The sequence below is a fragment of the Chlorocebus sabaeus genome, chromosome 24, assembly GCF_047675955.1.
Source record: "Chlorocebus sabaeus isolate Y175 chromosome 24, mChlSab1.0.hap1, whole genome shotgun sequence".
NCBI classification, from domain to species: Eukaryota; Metazoa; Chordata; class Mammalia; order Primates; family Cercopithecidae; genus Chlorocebus; species Chlorocebus sabaeus.
In genome coordinates this window covers 82,069,925-82,088,800 of record NC_132927.1, presented here as the reverse complement: position 1 = coordinate 82,088,800, position 18,876 = coordinate 82,069,925, and the positions used below count along the sequence as shown (strand labels likewise).

The 18,876-nt window shown below is 59.9% G+C and overlaps 2 gene segments (V, D, J or C); both read left to right on the top strand.

Moving 5' to 3' along the window:
- The window catches only part of LOC103229879 (immunoglobulin heavy constant alpha 2-like), a 229,682-nt gene that overhangs the window by 153,251 nt on the left and 57,555 nt on the right, over positions 1-18,876 (top strand).
- LOC119622805 (immunoglobulin heavy constant gamma 2-like) lies at positions 5,922-11,852 on the top strand. The segment is given in 6 exon segments: positions 5,922-6,324; positions 6,714-6,749; positions 6,868-7,194; positions 7,292-7,606; positions 8,906-9,036; positions 10,343-11,852. Coding segments are annotated over 6 exon segments (1,296 nt in total).

Below are 18,876 nucleotides of genomic sequence, written 5' to 3'. Positions count from 1 at the left end.
CAACGCCCAGCAGCCAGGAGAGAGCCTGGGACAGAGTCTTCGGTGACACAGAGGAGTCAGCCTCACCGAGGCCTCCATCCCAGATGCCCGGCCTCCAGAAGCAGGACAGCATAAACTTCTGTTGCTTAAGCCACGCAGTCTGGGGTGCCATGTTGCCAGGGCCGCAGCTAACAGATACAGGTGTTGTCCTGAGCCACCAGCCCCACAGGCTGCACGAGAATTCCCTGTCCCAGCCCAGCACAGTCTTCCTGGCCCCCTGGGTGTGCCATGGGCAGTGTGGGGCTCCTCACTCCGTCCTCCCCCAGTCTGGGAGGTTGAGCCCATAATGAGCTCCATGGGGTGAAGCCAGAGCCGGAGGCTGGGAGCCAACTGGGAGCCCACAGCCGGAGGATGGATTTCCCCAGGGACCTACACATGCACCTCCACCTGCCTCCTAGACATTCTCTCTGAGGGCAGGGCTGGTGCCAGCTCGGGGATCCAGCAGGGACACAAGGGAGGGACGGATCCTTGTGGAGAGCACATTTAGGAGGAGGGATATGATTTCCCCTCGAAATGTCCATTCTGCATTCTGCCTATTCCATTCTGGATACTTCCTGTTCCATACTGGATGCTTCCTGTTCCATTCTGGATGCTTCCTGTTCCATTCTGGAAGCTTCCCTCTCCATTCTGGACACTTCCTGTGCGACACCTCCTCAGGCTTTTGGTCTGCCCAGTCCCTCTGCCTTCATCCTGTCCCCTCCTACCTCCTACCTCCACATCAGTCCTTGTCCAGCTCCTCCCTCCCTCCAGAGCTTCCGCCTGGCAAGGTCCCTGCTGAACTCAGTCCAGGCTCCCCCAGCACAGATGGGACCCTTGCACTTGCCCTTGGCCCTCCCCACCTCACATGATGCCAGCACCCCCAGCACCAGGGAGACCCCATTTCTCTCTCTACTGCTGGCCCAGTGGCCCTGGAGTCCCACTGCAACTCGGGTGTGCCCCTGGCCTCTGAGGAAGCTGAGTGCCCTGCCCCTAGCCAGGCCATCCCCTCTGCTCAGTCCCAGGGCCCTGTTCACTACCCCTTCCCCTCACCTGCACCAAAGGCTCTGGCTGACTCTGCCCAGGCCCTGAATGGGCCCCTCTGACTCCCCTCTGCTGGTACACTGCCCTGCACCACCTCCACTCAGCTTCAGTGTGTTCATCCACCTGTCCCATGTCCCCTTGGTCCCTAGGAGCAGAGCTGGTGGCCCTGGTTCCTGGCAGTCCATCTTGTTCCTTCTGGAGCGCCAGCCTCAGGGGCCTTCCTGCCCAGGGTCCACTCACACCAGCCCTGGGACCCTCCTGGTCTCAAGCACACGTTTCCCCTGCAGCCCGACCCGTCCCTGCCTGTGAGCTCAGCTCTGAGCCCTGGAGCGCCTTCCCTTCTCCATCCCAGCTCACCCTTGCCAGCTGCTCAGCGGGATGGGCTGACACTCCCCTCCCTGCACCATGAGTGAGGGCCACCTGGAGAGACGCCCAGGCAAAAGCAGCCACCAGGGCCCAGTGGGGGCCAGAAGGCTCAGGTGACAGGCCCAGGTATTGAGAGGCTGAGACCATGGGCGGAATGGGCATGATCCTTGCCAGTCTCAGTCCAGCCCCAGGGAATCAGGGACAGAGAAAAGAGCAGCGCACAAGGTCCAGTCTCGCCACCTTCTCCCGTGAGTATAGGGGCACCCACCACCCCCGTCCCCACACACCCAGGAGGCAGCCTCGGCTGTGTCTGGACTCCCCCTCGCCCTCTGACACACAAACCACCAGAAGAAAAGGGAACTTCAGGAAATAAGCAGTGCCCCCGGTTTCAATCCTGTTCTTAGTCTTTGCAGGGTGCAGGGGTGGAGTTCCCACCTCTGGGGACCTGGGACCTGAGCTGTGATTTCCTAGGAAGACAAATAGCGGCTGACAGTGGGTACGGGGCCGCCCACATGAACCGCGACAGAGCAGCAAGGGCTGGGACCCCCACCTCGATGAGCGGGGTCAGCACAGGGCAGGAGCACAGGCTTGGGAGGAGAAGGACAGAGCCTGGGGGCAGCCGTGGGTCTCCTGGACCTGAGCTGCCGAACAGGCTGCAAGAGGCTGGGGAGACGCTGGAGCGAGGCCGGCCCCACATGGAGGCCCAAGCGGAGCCAGCATGGGGGAGGTGGGCAGGTTTCAGGCACCGATGTCCACCTAGTGCCAAATGACGGGGCCCGCGGGCAGGTGCTTCCCAGCCAACAGGGCAGGACGCACTAGAGGCTGACGGAGGCCTCCAGGACCACCGGGCTGGGATCACGAGGAACATGATGAGATGCGGCAGAGCCGGCCGTGGGGCGATGCTAGGATGGCCAGGACCGACTTGAGCTGAGGAGGCAGCAGAGCGAGGGAGGAGGAGAGGCCCCAGGGAGGGGTTGTCCAGGCCAGCAGCATCACCAGAGCCCAGGGCAGGGTCAGCAGTGCTGGCCGTGGGGCCCTCTTCTCAGCCAGGACCAAGGACAGCAGGTGAGCCGGGAGCAGAGCAGGGAGGGTGATGTGGCAGCAGGACGGGAGGGGAGAAGTGAAGGATCCCAGAGCCAGAGGCAGGGACAGGGGACGGACAGGGGCTGGGCTCAGAGCCAGTTGACGGGGCTGGGGCACCTGCTGGCGGGGAGCAGGGCTGTGGTCAGCAGCGGAGAGGAGGGGAGAGCTGTGCTGAGTGCATGGGCGGGACGAGGGAAGAGCCCAGGGGGGCCCAGAAAGGCCCAGAGCACAGCAGGCCTGGGGCGAGGGAAGGGGCTGAGGCTCTATGGGTTCCGACAGCTGACCCAGCAGAGCAGAGGCCACTGAGGAGCTGAGGTTCAGGAGAGGCTTCCAGAGCAGGAGCAGTGCCGGGACGGGAGGATCCAGGAGCTCATCCAGGAGGGGGACATGGGCAAGAGCAAGGGGCTCTGCTGGGGAGACCTGACTGGACACAGGGGTGCTCCACAGCGAAGGGAACAAGCCAAGTGCCACAAAAACAAAAATGAGGCCAGAAAACAGAGCCCAAACCTGGACACAGGGTGCCAGGACAGGCAGGGGGCAACAGTGGTCTGAGTGATGTTGCTGCCCCAGGTTGAGGGAGGGTAGAATGAGCAGGGGGCAGACTTTGGAGCTCAGGGGACCAGGACGGAGCAGCCGCAGGTGCACAGGGCAGGTGGGGGCAGGAGGAGCAAGGGGCAGCTCCTGGAGCTCAGGGGACCAAGACAGAGCATCTGAAGGTGAACAGGGGCCGGTGGGGGGACAGGATGAGCAGGGGGCAGCTCCTGGAGCTCAGGGGACCGGGACCGAGCAGCCGCAGGTGAGCAGGGGCTGGTGAGGGGCAGGATGAGCAGGGAGCAGCTCCTGGAGCTCTTAGAGCCAGGGCAGAGCCGTCGCAGGTGAGAAGGGCTCAGTGGGAGGTGAGCAAGCAGGGGCAGCTCCGGGAGCTCTGGGAACCAGGGCAGAGCAGCCACAGGTGAGAAGGGCTCAGTGGGAGGTGAGCAAGCAGGGGCAGCTCCGGGAGCTCTGGGAACCAGGGCAGAGCAGCCCCAGGTGAGCAGGGGCAGGGGGGAGGCAGGACGCGCAGGGGGTAGCCCGTGGAGCTCAAGGAACCAGGGCAGAACAGCCTCAGGTGAGCAAGGCACGGGGAGAGACAGGAGGAGCAGGGGGCAGCTCCTGGAGCTCAGGGGACGAGGACAGAGCAGCCACAGGTGAGAAGGGGCCAGTGAGGGGCAGCATGAGCAGGGGGAAGCCCCTGGAGCTCATAGAGCCAGGGCACAGCCTCGCAGGTGAGAAGGGCTCAGTGGGAGATGAGCAAGCAGAGGCAGCTCCCAGAGCTCTGGGAACGAAGGCAGAGCAGCCGCAAGTGAGCAGGGGGTCCTGGGAGGCAGGACGCGCAGGGGGTAGCCTCTGGAGCTCAGGGAATCAGGGCAGAACAGCCTCAGGTGAGCAAGGCAGGTAGGAGACAGGGGGAGCAGGGGACGGCTTCTAGAGCTCAGGGAATGAGGGAAGGGCATCTGAAGGTGAGCAGGGGCTGGTGGGAGGCAGGACGCGCAAGGGCCAGCCCGTGGAGCTCAGAGGACCAGGGCAGAGCAGTCACAGAGGAGCAGGGCTCAGGGGGAGGTGGGCAGCAGGGGGCAGCTCCTGGAGCTCAGGGGACCGGGGCAGAGCAGCTGCAGGTGAGCAGGGGCTGGTGGGAGGCAGGACCAGCAGTGGGCAGCCCCTGGAGCTCAGAGAGCCAAGGCAGATCACCCACATGTGAGCAGCGGCTGGTGGGAAGCAGGAGAAGCAAGGGGCAGGCACTGGAGCTCAGAGGACCAGGGCAGAGCAGCCGCAGGTGAACAGGGGCAGGTCACGGGCAGGAGGAGGAGGCGGCAGCTCCTGGAGCTCTGGGGACCAGGGCAGACCCGCTGCAGGTGAGCAGGGTGGGTGGGAGGCAGGACAAGCAGGGAACAGGCACTAGAGCTCAGGGCACAGCAGCCACAGGTGAGCAGGCCGGTGGGAGGCAGCACTCAGCTTCTACACGTTGGCAGGATCTAGGCAGTTGCTGGCAGCCGACAGCTGAGGGTTGGTGAAAGCACAGTGCAGCCTCCTGGTGCAGGGAAGCGGGTGTGAGCCCATCCCTCTGAGCAGTTGGCCAGGGTGAGCTGGGATGGAGAAGAGAAGGCATTCCAGGGCTCAGGGCTCAGCTCACAGGCAGGGGCAGGTCTGGATGCAGGGGGAACGTGTGATGAGACCAGGGCTGACCCCAGTGGACCTGAGGTTGGTGCTCCAGAAGGAACAAGACGGGCTGCCAGGAGCCAGGGCCACCAGCACAATGAAGCTGAGTGGAGGTGGTGCAGGGCAGTGTACCAGCACAGGGGAGCCAGAGGGATCCCTTCAGGACCTGGGCAGAGTTGGCCAGAGCCTGTGGTGCAGGTGAGGGAAAGGGTAGTGAGCAGGGCCCTGGGGCTGAGCAGAAGGGATGGCCTGGCTGGGAGCAGGGCACTTAGCTTCCTCAGAGGTCAGGGCACACCTGACCTGCAGTGGGACTCCAGGGTCACTGGGCCAGCGGCAGAGAGAAATGGGGCCTCCCTGTGGCCTGGGGGTCTTGGTGCCATGCAAGGTGCGGAGGGCCAAGGGCAGGTGCAAGGCTCCTACCGGTGCCGGGGGGCCTGGGCTGAGCCCAGCAGGGACCTTGCCGCGGGAAGCTCTGGAGAGAGGGAGGAGGTGGGTTGGTGGCCGAAAAGGCCAGGCCAGGGCTGGGAGGGTGAGGGTGTGTGTGGTGACTCAGCCTCCGGAAGTACCGCAGGACACTGGGGAGGCATGAGGCATCGATGCACTCAGGGCCCTGACCTGGGCTGGTGCACACTGGTGCTAAGGGGAAACGGGGGAGACGCTGAGGAGGGGGCTCCCAGGGGGCTATTCCAAGGCAGGAGGTTCCAGGGCCCTGGGGCTGAGGGTCCCAACCCTATGCAGTGTCTGGCCCCTCTGCTGCACAGAAAAACAGGGCCCTGGAGGGCAGAGGGCAGGCTATGACCAGGGCCCTGGGTAAGTCAGGCCCACTCACTAGGGGAGGGCCACGCTGGGGCGGCAGGGTCAGGGGCTTCAGGGGGCTCAGGGGACCCACGAGAAGCCATCTGAGAACAGTGGCCACTGGTCAAGCCAGGCACCCATAAAAGGCTGGAGTGAGGCCGACGGGCATGAGCCGTTTCTGAGGTGGCACCGATGGCCAGAGCCGAGGCCAAGCTAGAGGCCCTGGGCTGTGCTGACTCCCTGCAGACACAGAGCACTAACCCAGCCCCGCCTCCTAGGCTGCAGGGGTGCCTACAGAAGGGCACCGCAGGGCTGCCGCTCCTGCAAGCCTTCTGGGGCAGGCTGGGCCTGACCTTGCCTTTGGGGCAGGGAGGGGGCCAAGGTGAGGCAGGTGGCACCAGCCAGGTGCACACCCAATGCCCATGAGCCCAGACACTGGACCCTCGCTGAGAGACAATAACGGAGAGGCCTCTGCGCCCCGGGCCCAGCTCTGTCCCACACTGCAGTCACATGGCACCACGTCTCTTGCAGCCTCCACCAAGGGCCCATCGGTCTTCCCCCTGGCGTCCTGCTCCAGGAGCACCTCCCAGAGCATAGCGGCCCTGGGCTGCCTGGTCAAGGACTACTTCCCCGAACCCGTGACCGTGTCGTGGAACTCAGGCGCCCTGACCAGCGGCGTGCACACCTTCCCGGCTGTCCTACAGTCCTCCGGGCTCTACTCCCTCAGCAGCGTGGTGACCGTGCCCTCCAGCAGCTTGGGCACCCAGACCTACACCTGCAACGTCGTTCATGAGCCCAGCAACACCAAGGTGGACAAGACAGTTGGTGAGAGGCCAGCGAGGGAGGGAGGGTGTCTGCTGGAAGCCAGGCTCGGCCCTCCTGCCTGGACAAACCCTGGCTGTGCTGCCCCAGCCCAGGGCAGCAGGGCAGGCCCCGTCTGTCTCCTCACCCAGAGGCTTCTGCCCACCCCACTCATGCTCAGGGAGACGGTCTTCTGGCTTTTTCCACCAGACTCAGGGCAGCCACAGGCTGGATGCCCCTACCCCAGGCCCTGCACACACAGGGGCAGGTGCTGGGCTCAGACCTGCCAAGAGCCATATCTGGGAGGACCCTGCTCCTGACCTAAGCCCACCCCAAAGGCCAAACTCCACTCCCTCAGCTCAGACACCTTCTCGCCTCCCACATCCCAGTAACTCCCAATCTTCTCTCTGCAGGACTCACATGTTGTTCCACATGCCCACCGTGCCCAGGTAAGCCAGCCCAGGCCTCGCCCTCCAGTTCAAGGTGGGACAGGTGCCCTAGAGTGGCCTGCATCCAGGGACAGGCCCCGCCTGGGTGCTGACATGCCCACCTCCATCTCTTCCTCAGCTGAACTCCTGGGGGGACCGTCAGTCTTCCTCTTCCCCCCAAAACCCAAGGACACCCTCATGATCTCCCGGACCCCTGAGGTCACGTGCGTGGTGGTGGACGTCAGCCAGGAAGAACCCGAGGTCCAGTTCAACTGGTACGTGGATGGCGTGGAGGTGCACAATGCCCAGACGAAGCCACGGGAGGAGCAGAACAACAGCACGTACCGTGTGGTCAGCGTCCTCACCGTCACACACCAGGACTGGCTGAACGGCAAGGAGTACACGTGCAAGGTCTCCAACAAAGCCCTCCCGGCCCCAAGGCAGAAAACCGTCTCCAAAACCAAAGGTGGGGCCCGCAGGGCGCGAGGGCCACTTGGACAGAGGCCGGCTCGGCCCACCCTCTGCCCTGGGAGTGACCGCTGTGTCAACCTCTGTCCCTACAGGGCAGCCCCGAGAGCCGCAGGTGTACACCCTGCCCCCGCCCCGGGAGGAGCTGACCAAGAACCAGGTCAGTCTGACCTGCCTGATCAAAGGCTTCTACCCCAGCGACATCGTCGTGGAGTGGGAGAGCAACAGGCAGCCGGAGAACACCTACAAGACCACGCCGCCCGTGCTGGACTCCGACGGCTCCTACTTCCTCTACAGCAAGCTCACCGTGGACAAGAGCAGGTGGCAGCAGGGGAATGTCTTCTCATGCTCCGTGATGCATGAGGCTCTGCACAACCACTACACCCAGAAGAGCCTCTCCGTGTCTCCGGGTAAATGAGTGCGACACCCGGCAAGCCCCCGCCCCCCGGGCTCTCGGGGTGACGTGAGGATGCTTGGCCTGCACCCCGTGTACATACTTCCCAGGCGCCCGGCATGGAAATAAAGCACCCAGCGCTGCCCTGGGCCCCTGCGAGACTCTGATGGTTCTTTCCGAGGGTCAGGCCGAGTCTGAGGCCTGAGGGGCACGAGGGAGGCACAGCGGGTCCCACTGACCCCACACTGGTCCAGGCTGTGCACGTGTGCCTGGGCCACCTAGGGTGGGGCTCAGCCAGGGGCCGCCCTCGGCGGGGTGTGGGGCTTTGCCAGCGAGGCCCTCCCTCCAGCAGCAGCTGCCCTGGGCTGGGCCACCAGAAGCCTAGGAGCCCCCTGGGGACAGGCACATAGCCCCCGCCTCTGTAGGAGACTGTCCTGATCTGTGAGCTCCCTGTCCTCAGACCCCCTGCCCACTCAGGGGCAGGCCTAGTCCATGTGGGTAGGGACAGGCCCTCCCTCACCCATCTGCCCCCACGGCACTAACCCCTGGCAGCCCTGCCCAGCCTCACACCCGCATGGGGACATAACCGACTCCTGGGGACATGCATTCTCGGGCCCTGTGGAGGGACTGGTCCAGATGCCCACACACACACTCAGCCCAGACCCATTAAACCCCGCACTGAAGTTGGCCGGCCACAGAGCCACCACACACACACACACACGCACACCTCACAAGGAGCCTCACACGGGCGACCTGCACAGCACCCAGACCAGAGCAAGGTCCCCGCACACGTGAACACTCCATGGACGCAGGCCCCCATGAACCCCACGCAGCACCTCAAGGCCCACGAGCCTCTCAGCAGCTTGTCCACATGCTGACCAGCTCACACAAACCCCGCCCTCCTCTCACAGCAGAGCCCCTGCAGCCACTGCACACACACAGGCCCCCACACACGGGAACACACGCCACATCGCGTCCCTGGCTCTGGCCCACTTCCCAGTACCGCCCTTCCCTGCAGCTGGGGTCACCTGAGGGGTGGGTTTCACCATCCTCCTGCCCTCTGGGCCTCAGGGAGGGACACGGGAGACGGGAAGTGGGTCCTGCTGAGGGCCGGGTCGCTATCTAGGGCCGGGTGTCTGGCTGAGCCTGGGGGCCAAAGCTGGTGCACAGGGCGGGCAGCTGCGGGGAGCTGACCTCAGGACACTGTTGGCCCATCCCGGCCGGGCCCTACATCCTGGGCCCTGCCACAGAGGGAATCGCCCCCAGAGGCCCGAGCCCAGCGGGACACAGCACTGACCACCCCCTTCCTGTCCAGAGCTGCAACTGGAGGAGAGCTGTGCGGAGGCGCAGGACGGGGAGCTGGACGGGCTGTGGACGACCATCACCATCTTCATCACACTCTTCCTGCTAAGTGTGTGCTACAGTGCCACCGTCACCTTCTTCAAGGTCGGCCGCACGTTGTCCCCAGCTGTCCCTAACACTGTCCCCCATGCTGTCACAAACTGTCCCTAACACTCTCCCCCATGCTGTCTCCACCTGTCCCCTTGCTGTCCCACCTGCTGTCCCCTATTCCTGACACTGTCCCCCCACTGTCCCTGATGCTCTCCCACGCTGTCTTCCACATGGTCTCCACCTGTCCCTGATGCTGTCCCCAACACTGTCCCACATGCTATCCCCTATTCCAGACACTGTGCCCCACATTGTCCCCACCTGTCCCCGATGCTGTTCCCACTTGTCCCCAACACTGTCTCACATGCTTTCCCCACCTATCCCTGATGCTGTACCCCAAGATCTCCCCACCTCTCCCTAACACTGTCCCCCACACGGTCTCTGCCTGTCCCTGATGCTGTCCCACATGCTGTCTCCCATTCCTGGCACTTTCCCCTATGCTGTCCCCACCTGTCCCCGATGTTGTTCCCCAGGCTGTACCCACCAGTCCCCAACACTGTCCCTGACACTGTCCCCCACGCTGTCACCTGTCCCCAACAGTCACCCACACTTCCCCACCTGTCCCTGTTGCTGTCTCCAACGCTCTCCCCACCTCTCCCTGACATTGCCCCCACACTGTCCCTACCTGTCCCCTCCTGTCCTGACACTGTCCCCCATACTCTCCCCACCTCTGACACTGTTCCCCCCACTCTCCCCACCTCTCCCTAACAGTGTCCCCCACTCTCCCCACCTCTCCCTAACACTGTTCCCCACTCTCCCCACCTCTCTCTGACACTGTTCCCACCTCTCCCTGACACTGTCCCCCACACTCTCCCCACCTCTCCCTGACACTGTCCCCCACACTCTCCCCACCTCTCTCTGACACTGTTACCCCCACTCTCCCCACCTCTCCCTAACAGTGTTCCCCACTCTCCCCACCTCTCCCTGACACTGTCCCCCACTCTCCCCACCTCTCCCTGACACTGTCCCCTATGCTGTACCCACCTGTCCCTGATGCTGTCTTCTGTGTTGTCCACATGCTGTCACTACCGTGGCCCTGCTCTCCATGTCCAGGCCTGGGGACAGGCAGTGTAGAGGCCCTGCCACCTGGGTGGCCTGAAAGGCAGATGGGCCTCAGGGGCAGGGCTGTGGCCTCGGCAGTCTGAGGGGTGGGTGGGCCATGGGGGCAGGACTATGGCCTCGGTGGTCTGAGGGGTGGATGGGCCTCAGGGGCAGTGGTATGGCCTCAGTAGCCTGAAGGGTGGGTGGGCCTCGGGGGCAGGGCTGTGGCCTCACTCACTCCTGTGCTATGCCTTGCCTACAGGTGAAGTGGATCTTCTCCTCGGTGGTGGACCTGAAGCAGACCATTGTCCCCGACTACAGGAACACGATCGGGCAGGGGCCCTAGGGTCACCCTCTGTGGGGTATCCACGACCGCCCAGACCCCACACAGGAGCTGTGAGCCATACTCAGCCACCACCCAGGCCACGCCGGCCCCGTGACCTCAGCGCCCTCAACTCCATGGCTCTCTGACCTCCCAGTTGCCCTCTGACCCTGCCATACCAGACACACCCCCCTTCCAGACCCTGTGCATAGCAGGTCTACCCCAGACCTCCGCTGCTTGGTACATGCAGGATGCTGGGCGCCAGGTGTGCCCTCAGCAGGACATCCCTGCCCTCTGGCACACCAGGTGCTCACACAAAAGGAGAAAGCGGCCGGCATACCAGGAGCCCACCCACGCAGGAGCTGTCCCTGGAGCCAACCCCGTCCACGCCAGCCTCCTGAACACAGGTGTGGTTTCCACATGGTGAGTGGGAGCATCAGCCACCAAGCGGGGAAGCCACAGCACCATCAGGCCCTGTCGGGGAGGCTTCGGAGAGCTGCGAAGGCTCAGTCAGATGGCCTTCCTCCCAGCCCGCAGCCAGCCGCCTCCATTCTGGGCACTCCTGGGAACTGACATGAGGAATGAGGTTGTTCTTTTTTCAAGCCAAGCACGCTGCTCTCCGGCTCCTGGGAAGAAGCCTCCCATGGAACAGGGTCTCGGTGCCAGCACCGCCCCTTGGCTGCCGGCCCACGATGCTGGATTCTCAGGTGGAACTCGACCCACAGGGACAGCCAGCCCCAGAGTCTACACTGGGGACAGGAGGGACCAGGGCCAGGACACAGCCACCTCCCACCCACTCCACTCCGCCGAGATCACTCAGAGAAGAGCCTGGTCCACGTGGTCGCTGCAGGAGCCCTACAGGGCAAGGGTGAGGACAGTCCAAGGAAGGGGTGGGCATCTGCCCAGACAGGTCTGCCAGAGGAGGCCTGGTGACCAGGTCCCAGGCAAGCAAGACTCAGCCTTGGTGGGTCCTGAGGACAGAGGAGGCCCAGGAGCACCGGGGAGAGAGGTGGAGGGACACCAGGAGAGCCAGGAGCGTGAACACAGCGGAACTCATCACAGAGGCTGAAGTCCAGCCCCAAGTCACGTGCAGCAGGAACAGGCAGCCACTCTGGGGCATGAGGTGGAGGCGAGACGGCAAAGAGGGTGCCCGCGGCCTGGGGAGAGCGGGGCTGCTGGCCACGACTGCTGGACAGAGGCTCCCACGCTCTGCTGCCCGCGTCACGCCATTCGGTGAAAGTCACACAGTCTGCAGACAGGAAGGGAGGCACGAGCGGGAGCGCGGCAAGCGCCTGCCTCGGCCGTCAGGGAGGACGCCCGGGCTCACTGGAAGGAGGTGCCACCATTTCAGCTTTGGTAGCTTTTTTCTTCTTTTAAATTTTCTAAAGCTCATTGTCTTTAATGTTTCTCATTTTTGATGAAAATAAAATATCCTTTTTAAGTCTTGTACTTTGTGATGGGAGCAGCCTTCCTGTGTTCACACACGTCCTGCGCCCAGTGCGAAGCAGAGTCAGGAGGCGGCTGGTCGAGCTGCACCTCGGGGGCTCCCTGCACACGCCCCCCACCGCCTGCAGCCACACGCACTGCCCACGCAGCCCTCCCTGGCCCCGTCACTACATGGACCCCCGGGGCTTCTCCTCTTGCTACGTGGATGCAGTTTCTCCTCCTGCTGGGCACGGTGCTGCCTGCCCTGGTCACTCTGCATGGGGCAGGGCTTCCAGGACAAGCTGGGTTGAGGCCTGGGAGCTGGCTCAGGCTGGCCAGGCAGAGCCACAAGGAGGGCCTTCCAGAATCGAGAGGTGGGTGTCAGATCTGTGTGAGTCAGCTCAGGACCACCGTGGGGCGGCTCGCACCGCAGACCTGGATCCTCCCAGGCCTAGGGACCAGGAATCTGAGATGGGGATGCAGGCCGGGCTGCTTTCTCTCAAGCCCTCTCTCCTTGGCTTATACACACCGTCTCCTCCCTGGGTCCTCACATGGCCATCCCTCTGTGTGCCCGTGTCCTGAGCTTCTCTTCTCAGAAGAACACACATCAGATTAGACTAGTGACCTCATAGGAACGTAATGACCTCTGTAAAGACCCCATCTCCAAATACAGTCACATTGCGAGGCCGGGGATTAAGACTTCAATATATGAATCTGTAGCACTCACAATGTAACTCATAACAGTCCATAGTCTGGCCCCCCAAAATTCATGCTTTTCTCACATGAAAAATACATTCATCCTAATCTCAGCATCTCCCAAACGTAACCCTTTCAGCATCAATTCTCAGCCTGAAATCTCATCAAAATATCACCTTAATCAGGTATGGGTGAAACCTGGTGTGTGATTCATTCCGGGGTAAAATTCAGCCCATAAGAGACATGTTGGGTGCCAGAAACAAGGACCAGGCAGGAGAGGCAGAGGTGGAGACAGACATTTTCAAAGATAAAGCTGGGCACTAGGTCATGTAGCAAGGACAGATTTTCAACGGAAATAACTATTGCAACAGAAGAAAGAGTCTGGCAAGACCTGAACTCACCTTCATCTGTGCAGAGGCGACAGCCTTGTAAAGGGAGGTGGTACAGGGAGCAGGGAGGGTGCTCGGGGCTCAGTCGTTGGGGAAGGGAAAAGTTGCCCAGCGCTGGTCAGCGTCTCTGGGATGGGGCCCTCTGTGTCCGTGCTGGCCACTGTTGAGGTCAGGATTCTGTCCTCCCAGAGCCTGGAGACACTGGCTCCATCTTCCCAATGGGGACACTTCAGGGAGTGGCTCTCAGGTCCCGAGAAAGACCCTCCTGGGTCACAGGAAATGCACAGACATCGGGAACGGACAGAAGGACGTGTGGTTGCAGCCCTTTCAGCAGACACCCTGAGAAAGGGAGGTCGGGGTTGGAGCAAAGAGTCAGTTCTGGTGCACGGAGCTTTCTCACGCAGGTGTTGACGGGGCAGGGGTCGGCCTAGGGGTGCGGCCAGAAGCTGTTAGAATCTGTTAGTGTCTGCTCAAGTCTTTACAAGCCAAAGGTGAGGCCGAGTGGAGAAGCTCCAAGGAGCCTGGCTGGAACTCAGTCAAGGAGATGGTCTTGTTACTGAGGTGGCTGCAGTGGCTGGGCTGGGAAATGCCATCGGAGTTTCCTGTGGCAGGAGAGAGACCATCTCACCCAGGAAAAGGGGAGTGGTTGGATTCGTTGGTGTGGCATCGAGCAGCAGGAGCTGCACCAAACACAGAGTTGGGGTGAAATCCCCAGACTCCAGGCCCTGCGGTGCCGTGGGAGGCCTCACCGCTGGAGGGTGGGCTCCAGGGGGCCTGGCCTGAACTGGGTGCTGAAGCCCAGCCCTTTAACTCCCAGGACACACTGCTGCAGCCACGCGGGGGGTGAGAGAGACAGTACCTGGGGTCAGGGCGGGCAGCTGCTGCATCACCGGCTCTATCCGAAGCCCAAGGATGGCGTCCCAGAGATGCAGGAGAGCTTTGCCCAGAGAACGAGCCAGCCTGCAGGGACCCTGCTGGACGGGTCTCCACCCTCTGCCCTTCAGGCGGCCCTAGGGGCCTCCAGGTGCTCTGGTGGGGTGGGCTCCAGTCCACTGTCTGATAATAGATGGCCCGGCCAAGCTAAGGAAGGGAAACCCAGGGCAGTGCTGGGTGCTGCGTCATTCCGTGCCCTGAGCAGGCCGAGTTGGAAGAAGCAGATGCTCCCTGCAGCTCCTGCCCCCTTCAGGGCCTGGCGCCTGGAACAGGTTCCCTGGGGAAATTGGGCCCCTCCCTGAGGCACCCAGGCCCCACCTGCCCCTTTCCACCTGGGACCAAGCATCCTCCAGAGGGCCGGCCCTCCTGGAACAGCACTCCTGCAGGAACACCATGGCCAGCCCCAGCACCCTCCCTCAACTCTCCAGCAAGGCTGCACTGTGGGTGACCCCTGCACACCCTCCAGCCATCCGTGCTGTGATGTAACACAACATGGTGTGACGTGGTGTGATGTCCCTGGTGTGACAGGGTGTAATGTGGTGTGATGTGACAGGACATGGTGTGATGTGCTACGATGTGGTATGACCGAGTGTGACATCCGTGGTGTGATGTGATGTGGTGTGACATGACTGGACATGGTGTGATGTGATGTGACACAGTTGGATGGGGTATGACATCCCTGGTATGATGGGGTATGACGTGATGTGGTGTGACAGAGTGTGACATCCCTGGTGTGATGTGGTGTGATGTGGTGTGATGGGGTATGACATGGTGTGATGTGGTAAGGTGTGACATGATGTGATGTGTTGTGACTGGGTGTGACATCCCTGGTGTAATGTGGTGTGATGAAGTGTAACTAGGGGTGATATAGTGTGATGTGATGTGACATGTGATGTGGTGAGACATGATGTGATGTGATGGGGTGTGATGTGGTGTAACATGTGATCATATGATGTGATGTGATGTGGTGTGACATTCCTGATGTGATGAGTTATGATGTGGTATGATGTGGTGTGACATAATGTGATGCAGTGTGATATGATGGAGAGTGATGGGGTGCAACACTCCTGGTGTGATGTGGTGTGATGTGGTATGATGTGGTGTGATGTAATGTGATGCATTGTGACGTGGTGTGACAGGCTGTGACATCCCTGATGTGATGGGGTATGATGTGTTGTGACATGGTGTGACAATGTGATGAGTGTGCCTCCCTGGTGTGATGTGGCGTGACATATGTGATGTGGCATAACATCCCTGGTGTGATGGAGTATGATGTAGTTTGACATGGTGTGATGTAATGTGATGTGGTGTAATGGGATGTGACATCTCTCGTGTGATGGGGTGTGATGGGGTGTGGTGTGACATGATGTGACGTGAGATGTGCTGTGACAGGGTGTCACATCCTTGGTGTGATGTGATGCAGTGTGACATGGTGTGATGTGGCATGATGGGGTGTGACAGGGTACGACATCCCCAGTGTGATGATTTCCATGGTGTGATGTGGCGTGACATCCCTGGTGTGACATAGTGTGCTGTGGTGTGACATGTGACATGGTATGACATTCCTGGTGTGACTCTTGTGTTGACATTTGTGGTCAGCCCAGGATACAGAGGTCCCTGTGGCCGAGGGAAGGGGGAGAATGGAACCATTTGAGCATGTTCACCTGGAGGAATCGGTGGCCCTTGAACCCACGAAGCCCACCCTGCCAGGTGCCCCTGCCCCACGGGACCCAAGTGGGCTTGCAGAGCAGCAAGCAGGACTCTGGTTAGACTGGAGGAAGGACCTGCCACCATGTGGCCTTGTGAGGGGACACAGAGCGAGGCTGTGATCTCAGCGTCCACCCAGCACAGGGTGTTGCTGAAGCCCCTCCTGTCCTCTCAGCAGGGGTCCCAGAGCAAGGCCCGAGGCAGGCTGAAGAGAGGGGCAGAGGGAGGATGCTGAGGAGGCAGGGGTGAGGGGAGTGAGAGCCCAGGTTTCAGCTGAGCCCCTGCACAGGGAAGGAGCCTAGCTGAACACCCGTCTCCCAACATGCTCCCGACCCTGCCCCTGCCCAACCACCTCCCAGAGGGCACCTCGGCCCCTCTGCTACCCACACCCAGCAAGGGGTGTGGTGTCCCCACCGAGCCCAACCAGCGAGACCCGGCACAGCCACGCCTGTGCTCTCCACTCCCATGGCCAAGATCCCTGTTAACATGGCAGGCCAGGGCCAGGCCTGGAGGAGACGGAACATCAGTCCCATGGCCAAGCTCCCTGCTCAAATGGCAGGGCTGGGCCTGGAGGAGACAGAAAGCCTAGTCTGGCATGGTACTAAGGCTGCACATGCCTGCCAAGTGTGAGGACCACGTGACAATGCCTGCCACGTGTGGGGGCCACGTGACAATGCCTGCCATGCATGGGAGCCACATGACACAAACGTGTACTCACACAGGCCTCGCACAGGGACACAAGCATTTGCGACCCCAGCACCCACCCTGCAAACTCAGGCACGGGCTCCCCAGGCAGGTCACAGCCTCACGCCTTCAGCTGCTCCATGTGCCAGGCCCTTCACCCACGTTCCCGTCCCCAGTGCTGGCTGCTGAGCCACACCGTCTTCTCTGTGGATCCCTCCCAGCCCGCTCAGCACAATGGACTTGCTCTCTCCCGTCCTGTGACTGCACTGGCCTCTTCCCCTCAGGACCCACATCTGGCTGTCTCCCAGGAAACACGGACCACCACGGTCAGGGACCACCCCACACCTGACCCCAGGTGGAATCACACTGCATCCTGCTTCAATATTGAAAAGGGGAAAAGCTGGAGGAGGGGAAAGATGAAAGAGAAAAAATCAGGAGGGGAGGGTCACATTCTTGTGAGGCTTTGATTGGAGGTCACTGAGCCCCCACGTTGTATGAAAAAGAGGAGTTGAGGGAGCAATTACTCATTCGCCTTGTGCTCAGTAAATCTCCACTTGATAAGAAAATAAACAGAGTAGAGGAAGACGTCAAACATGCGTTCGTCTCAGGGGCAGGAGGGACGATTTCTTGTCTCCTTTTGTCCCACGTCATGAAGACCGGGCTGTTAATTTATAGTGTCAGGCTGAAGGAGGCCACCTGGAGAGACCCGGCCTACCTGCTGCTGCTATCAGTTTAGAAACAAAAGGAAATGCATAACTTTTGTTCTTTTTTTATTATTTTTTTTTTTCCATGACTCAGCTTCCAAGCTCAGCTTTTCTTTGTGGCATAATGAGTTTGGAGTCCTGAGATTTTATTTTTCTTTCACAATCGTCAAGGTCAGTGGTGCGACCAAGGTCACACCCTCAGTATTCGGGATGTGATGTCACATAACATCCCTGGTGTGATGGGTTATGGTCAGGAGGCTGGTCCACACCCAGAACCCTGCCATCCCTGGATGCTTTTCAAATGCGTACTGCAGTCTCTGACACTTTCACCATTGTAGAAACTGAAATGGACCAAAAGATTACTAGGTGAGTAATCTTATAATTATTGGTGAGGTTGCAGCCCGTGCTCATGGGGACAATGCCAGGCTGGAACCTGCATTTCTGACCCCAAAGCTCCTGTTCCTTTCACTCGCCCCACACCACCTTTATGAGTCCAAAGCTTTGTCCTTGCCTGAGTCCTACCCTCAGGGACAGGGGCTCAACCCAGCCACCAACACATCACACCCTGAGAAGGTCCCTTGAACCCAGACAGGTTTGGAGAGCACAGAAGCCCTGGAAGCTCTGTGGAGAGGCTGCACATTTCTCTATTCAACACATACTCACCAGGTGGCCACCAGCAGAGATGCCACATGGCACGGAGCTCGCCTGGGCCAACAGGACAGGTGTGGGGCTGGGAGGCGTTCCCGGGGCACTCCTTGAAGCAGAGCTGTGGGGAAAAGTTGCGGCCAACCTCACATCTGCTCGTCAACACCTGGTCTCCCGCCCTCCGGGGCCACAGAACGCTAAGTTTCCTGGATACTGAGGCTGGGTGAGGCCATGGGGGAGAAGAAATCTCAACGAGTTAAAAGGTCATTTTTAAAAAAATATTATGATCATGACTCACATAAACATGATGACACATTTCAGAGATGCTCTTTATCTCATTAATTAAGGTGCTACAACCAGTTCAAAGAGGAATTCAAATTACTACACGTATATAATTGATTAAAGAATGGTAAAAGGTGTTCATAAATAGATGCAAAATTGCCCTTTTCCCTGGAAGGTGAGGAGGAATCCACTGACCTTCCAAAGATGAGAATTTGAACTTCTACCAATTCAAAGAGTATTGCATCGCTATCAATTATCTACAGCTTCGAGCAGTGGTCCCCAACCTTTTTGCCACCAGGAACTAGTTCCATGGAAGACTATTTTTCCACAGACCAGGATCGGGGGATGACTTGGGGACATAGCTGTTCCACCTCACATCATTAGGCATTAGGATCTCATAAGGAGTGTGCGACGTAGACCGCATGAATCTGCAGTTTGCGATAGTGTTCGCTGCTATGAGAATCTAATGCTGCCACCGATCTGACAGGAGGTTTAGCTCAGACAGTAATGCTCACTCACCCCTCTCCTCCTGCTATGTGGCCCAGGTCCTAACAGGCCACGAACCGCTTCCAGTGCACGACCCAGGGGTTGGAGAACCCTGGCTTATAGAGTTGTAAAATAGTTCAAAGAAAATGAAAGATGCAGAGCTTCATAGAATGAAATAACCTGGAAGAGTGTACAAGATGATGCCTTGCTTTCCATTGAAGGCACCTAGTAATCTTTTGGTCCATTTCAGTTTTTCTCACTGTTTCCTATAAACATATATAACTAACTGACAGAAACAGATCCATAATATATAGAAGATCCCTGTAAACCAACCAAAAAATTTCAAATATTCAATAGAGGAATAAGAAAGATAATTGAACAGATGTTTTACAGAAGATATCCAAATAGCCACTAAACGTATGAAAAGATGTTGAACCACACTAGTCAACAGGGAAATGAAAATGAAAAACCACATGAGAGAAAGTCATTCTAATTCCAATAATGCTGGAGCAGCTAATATCAG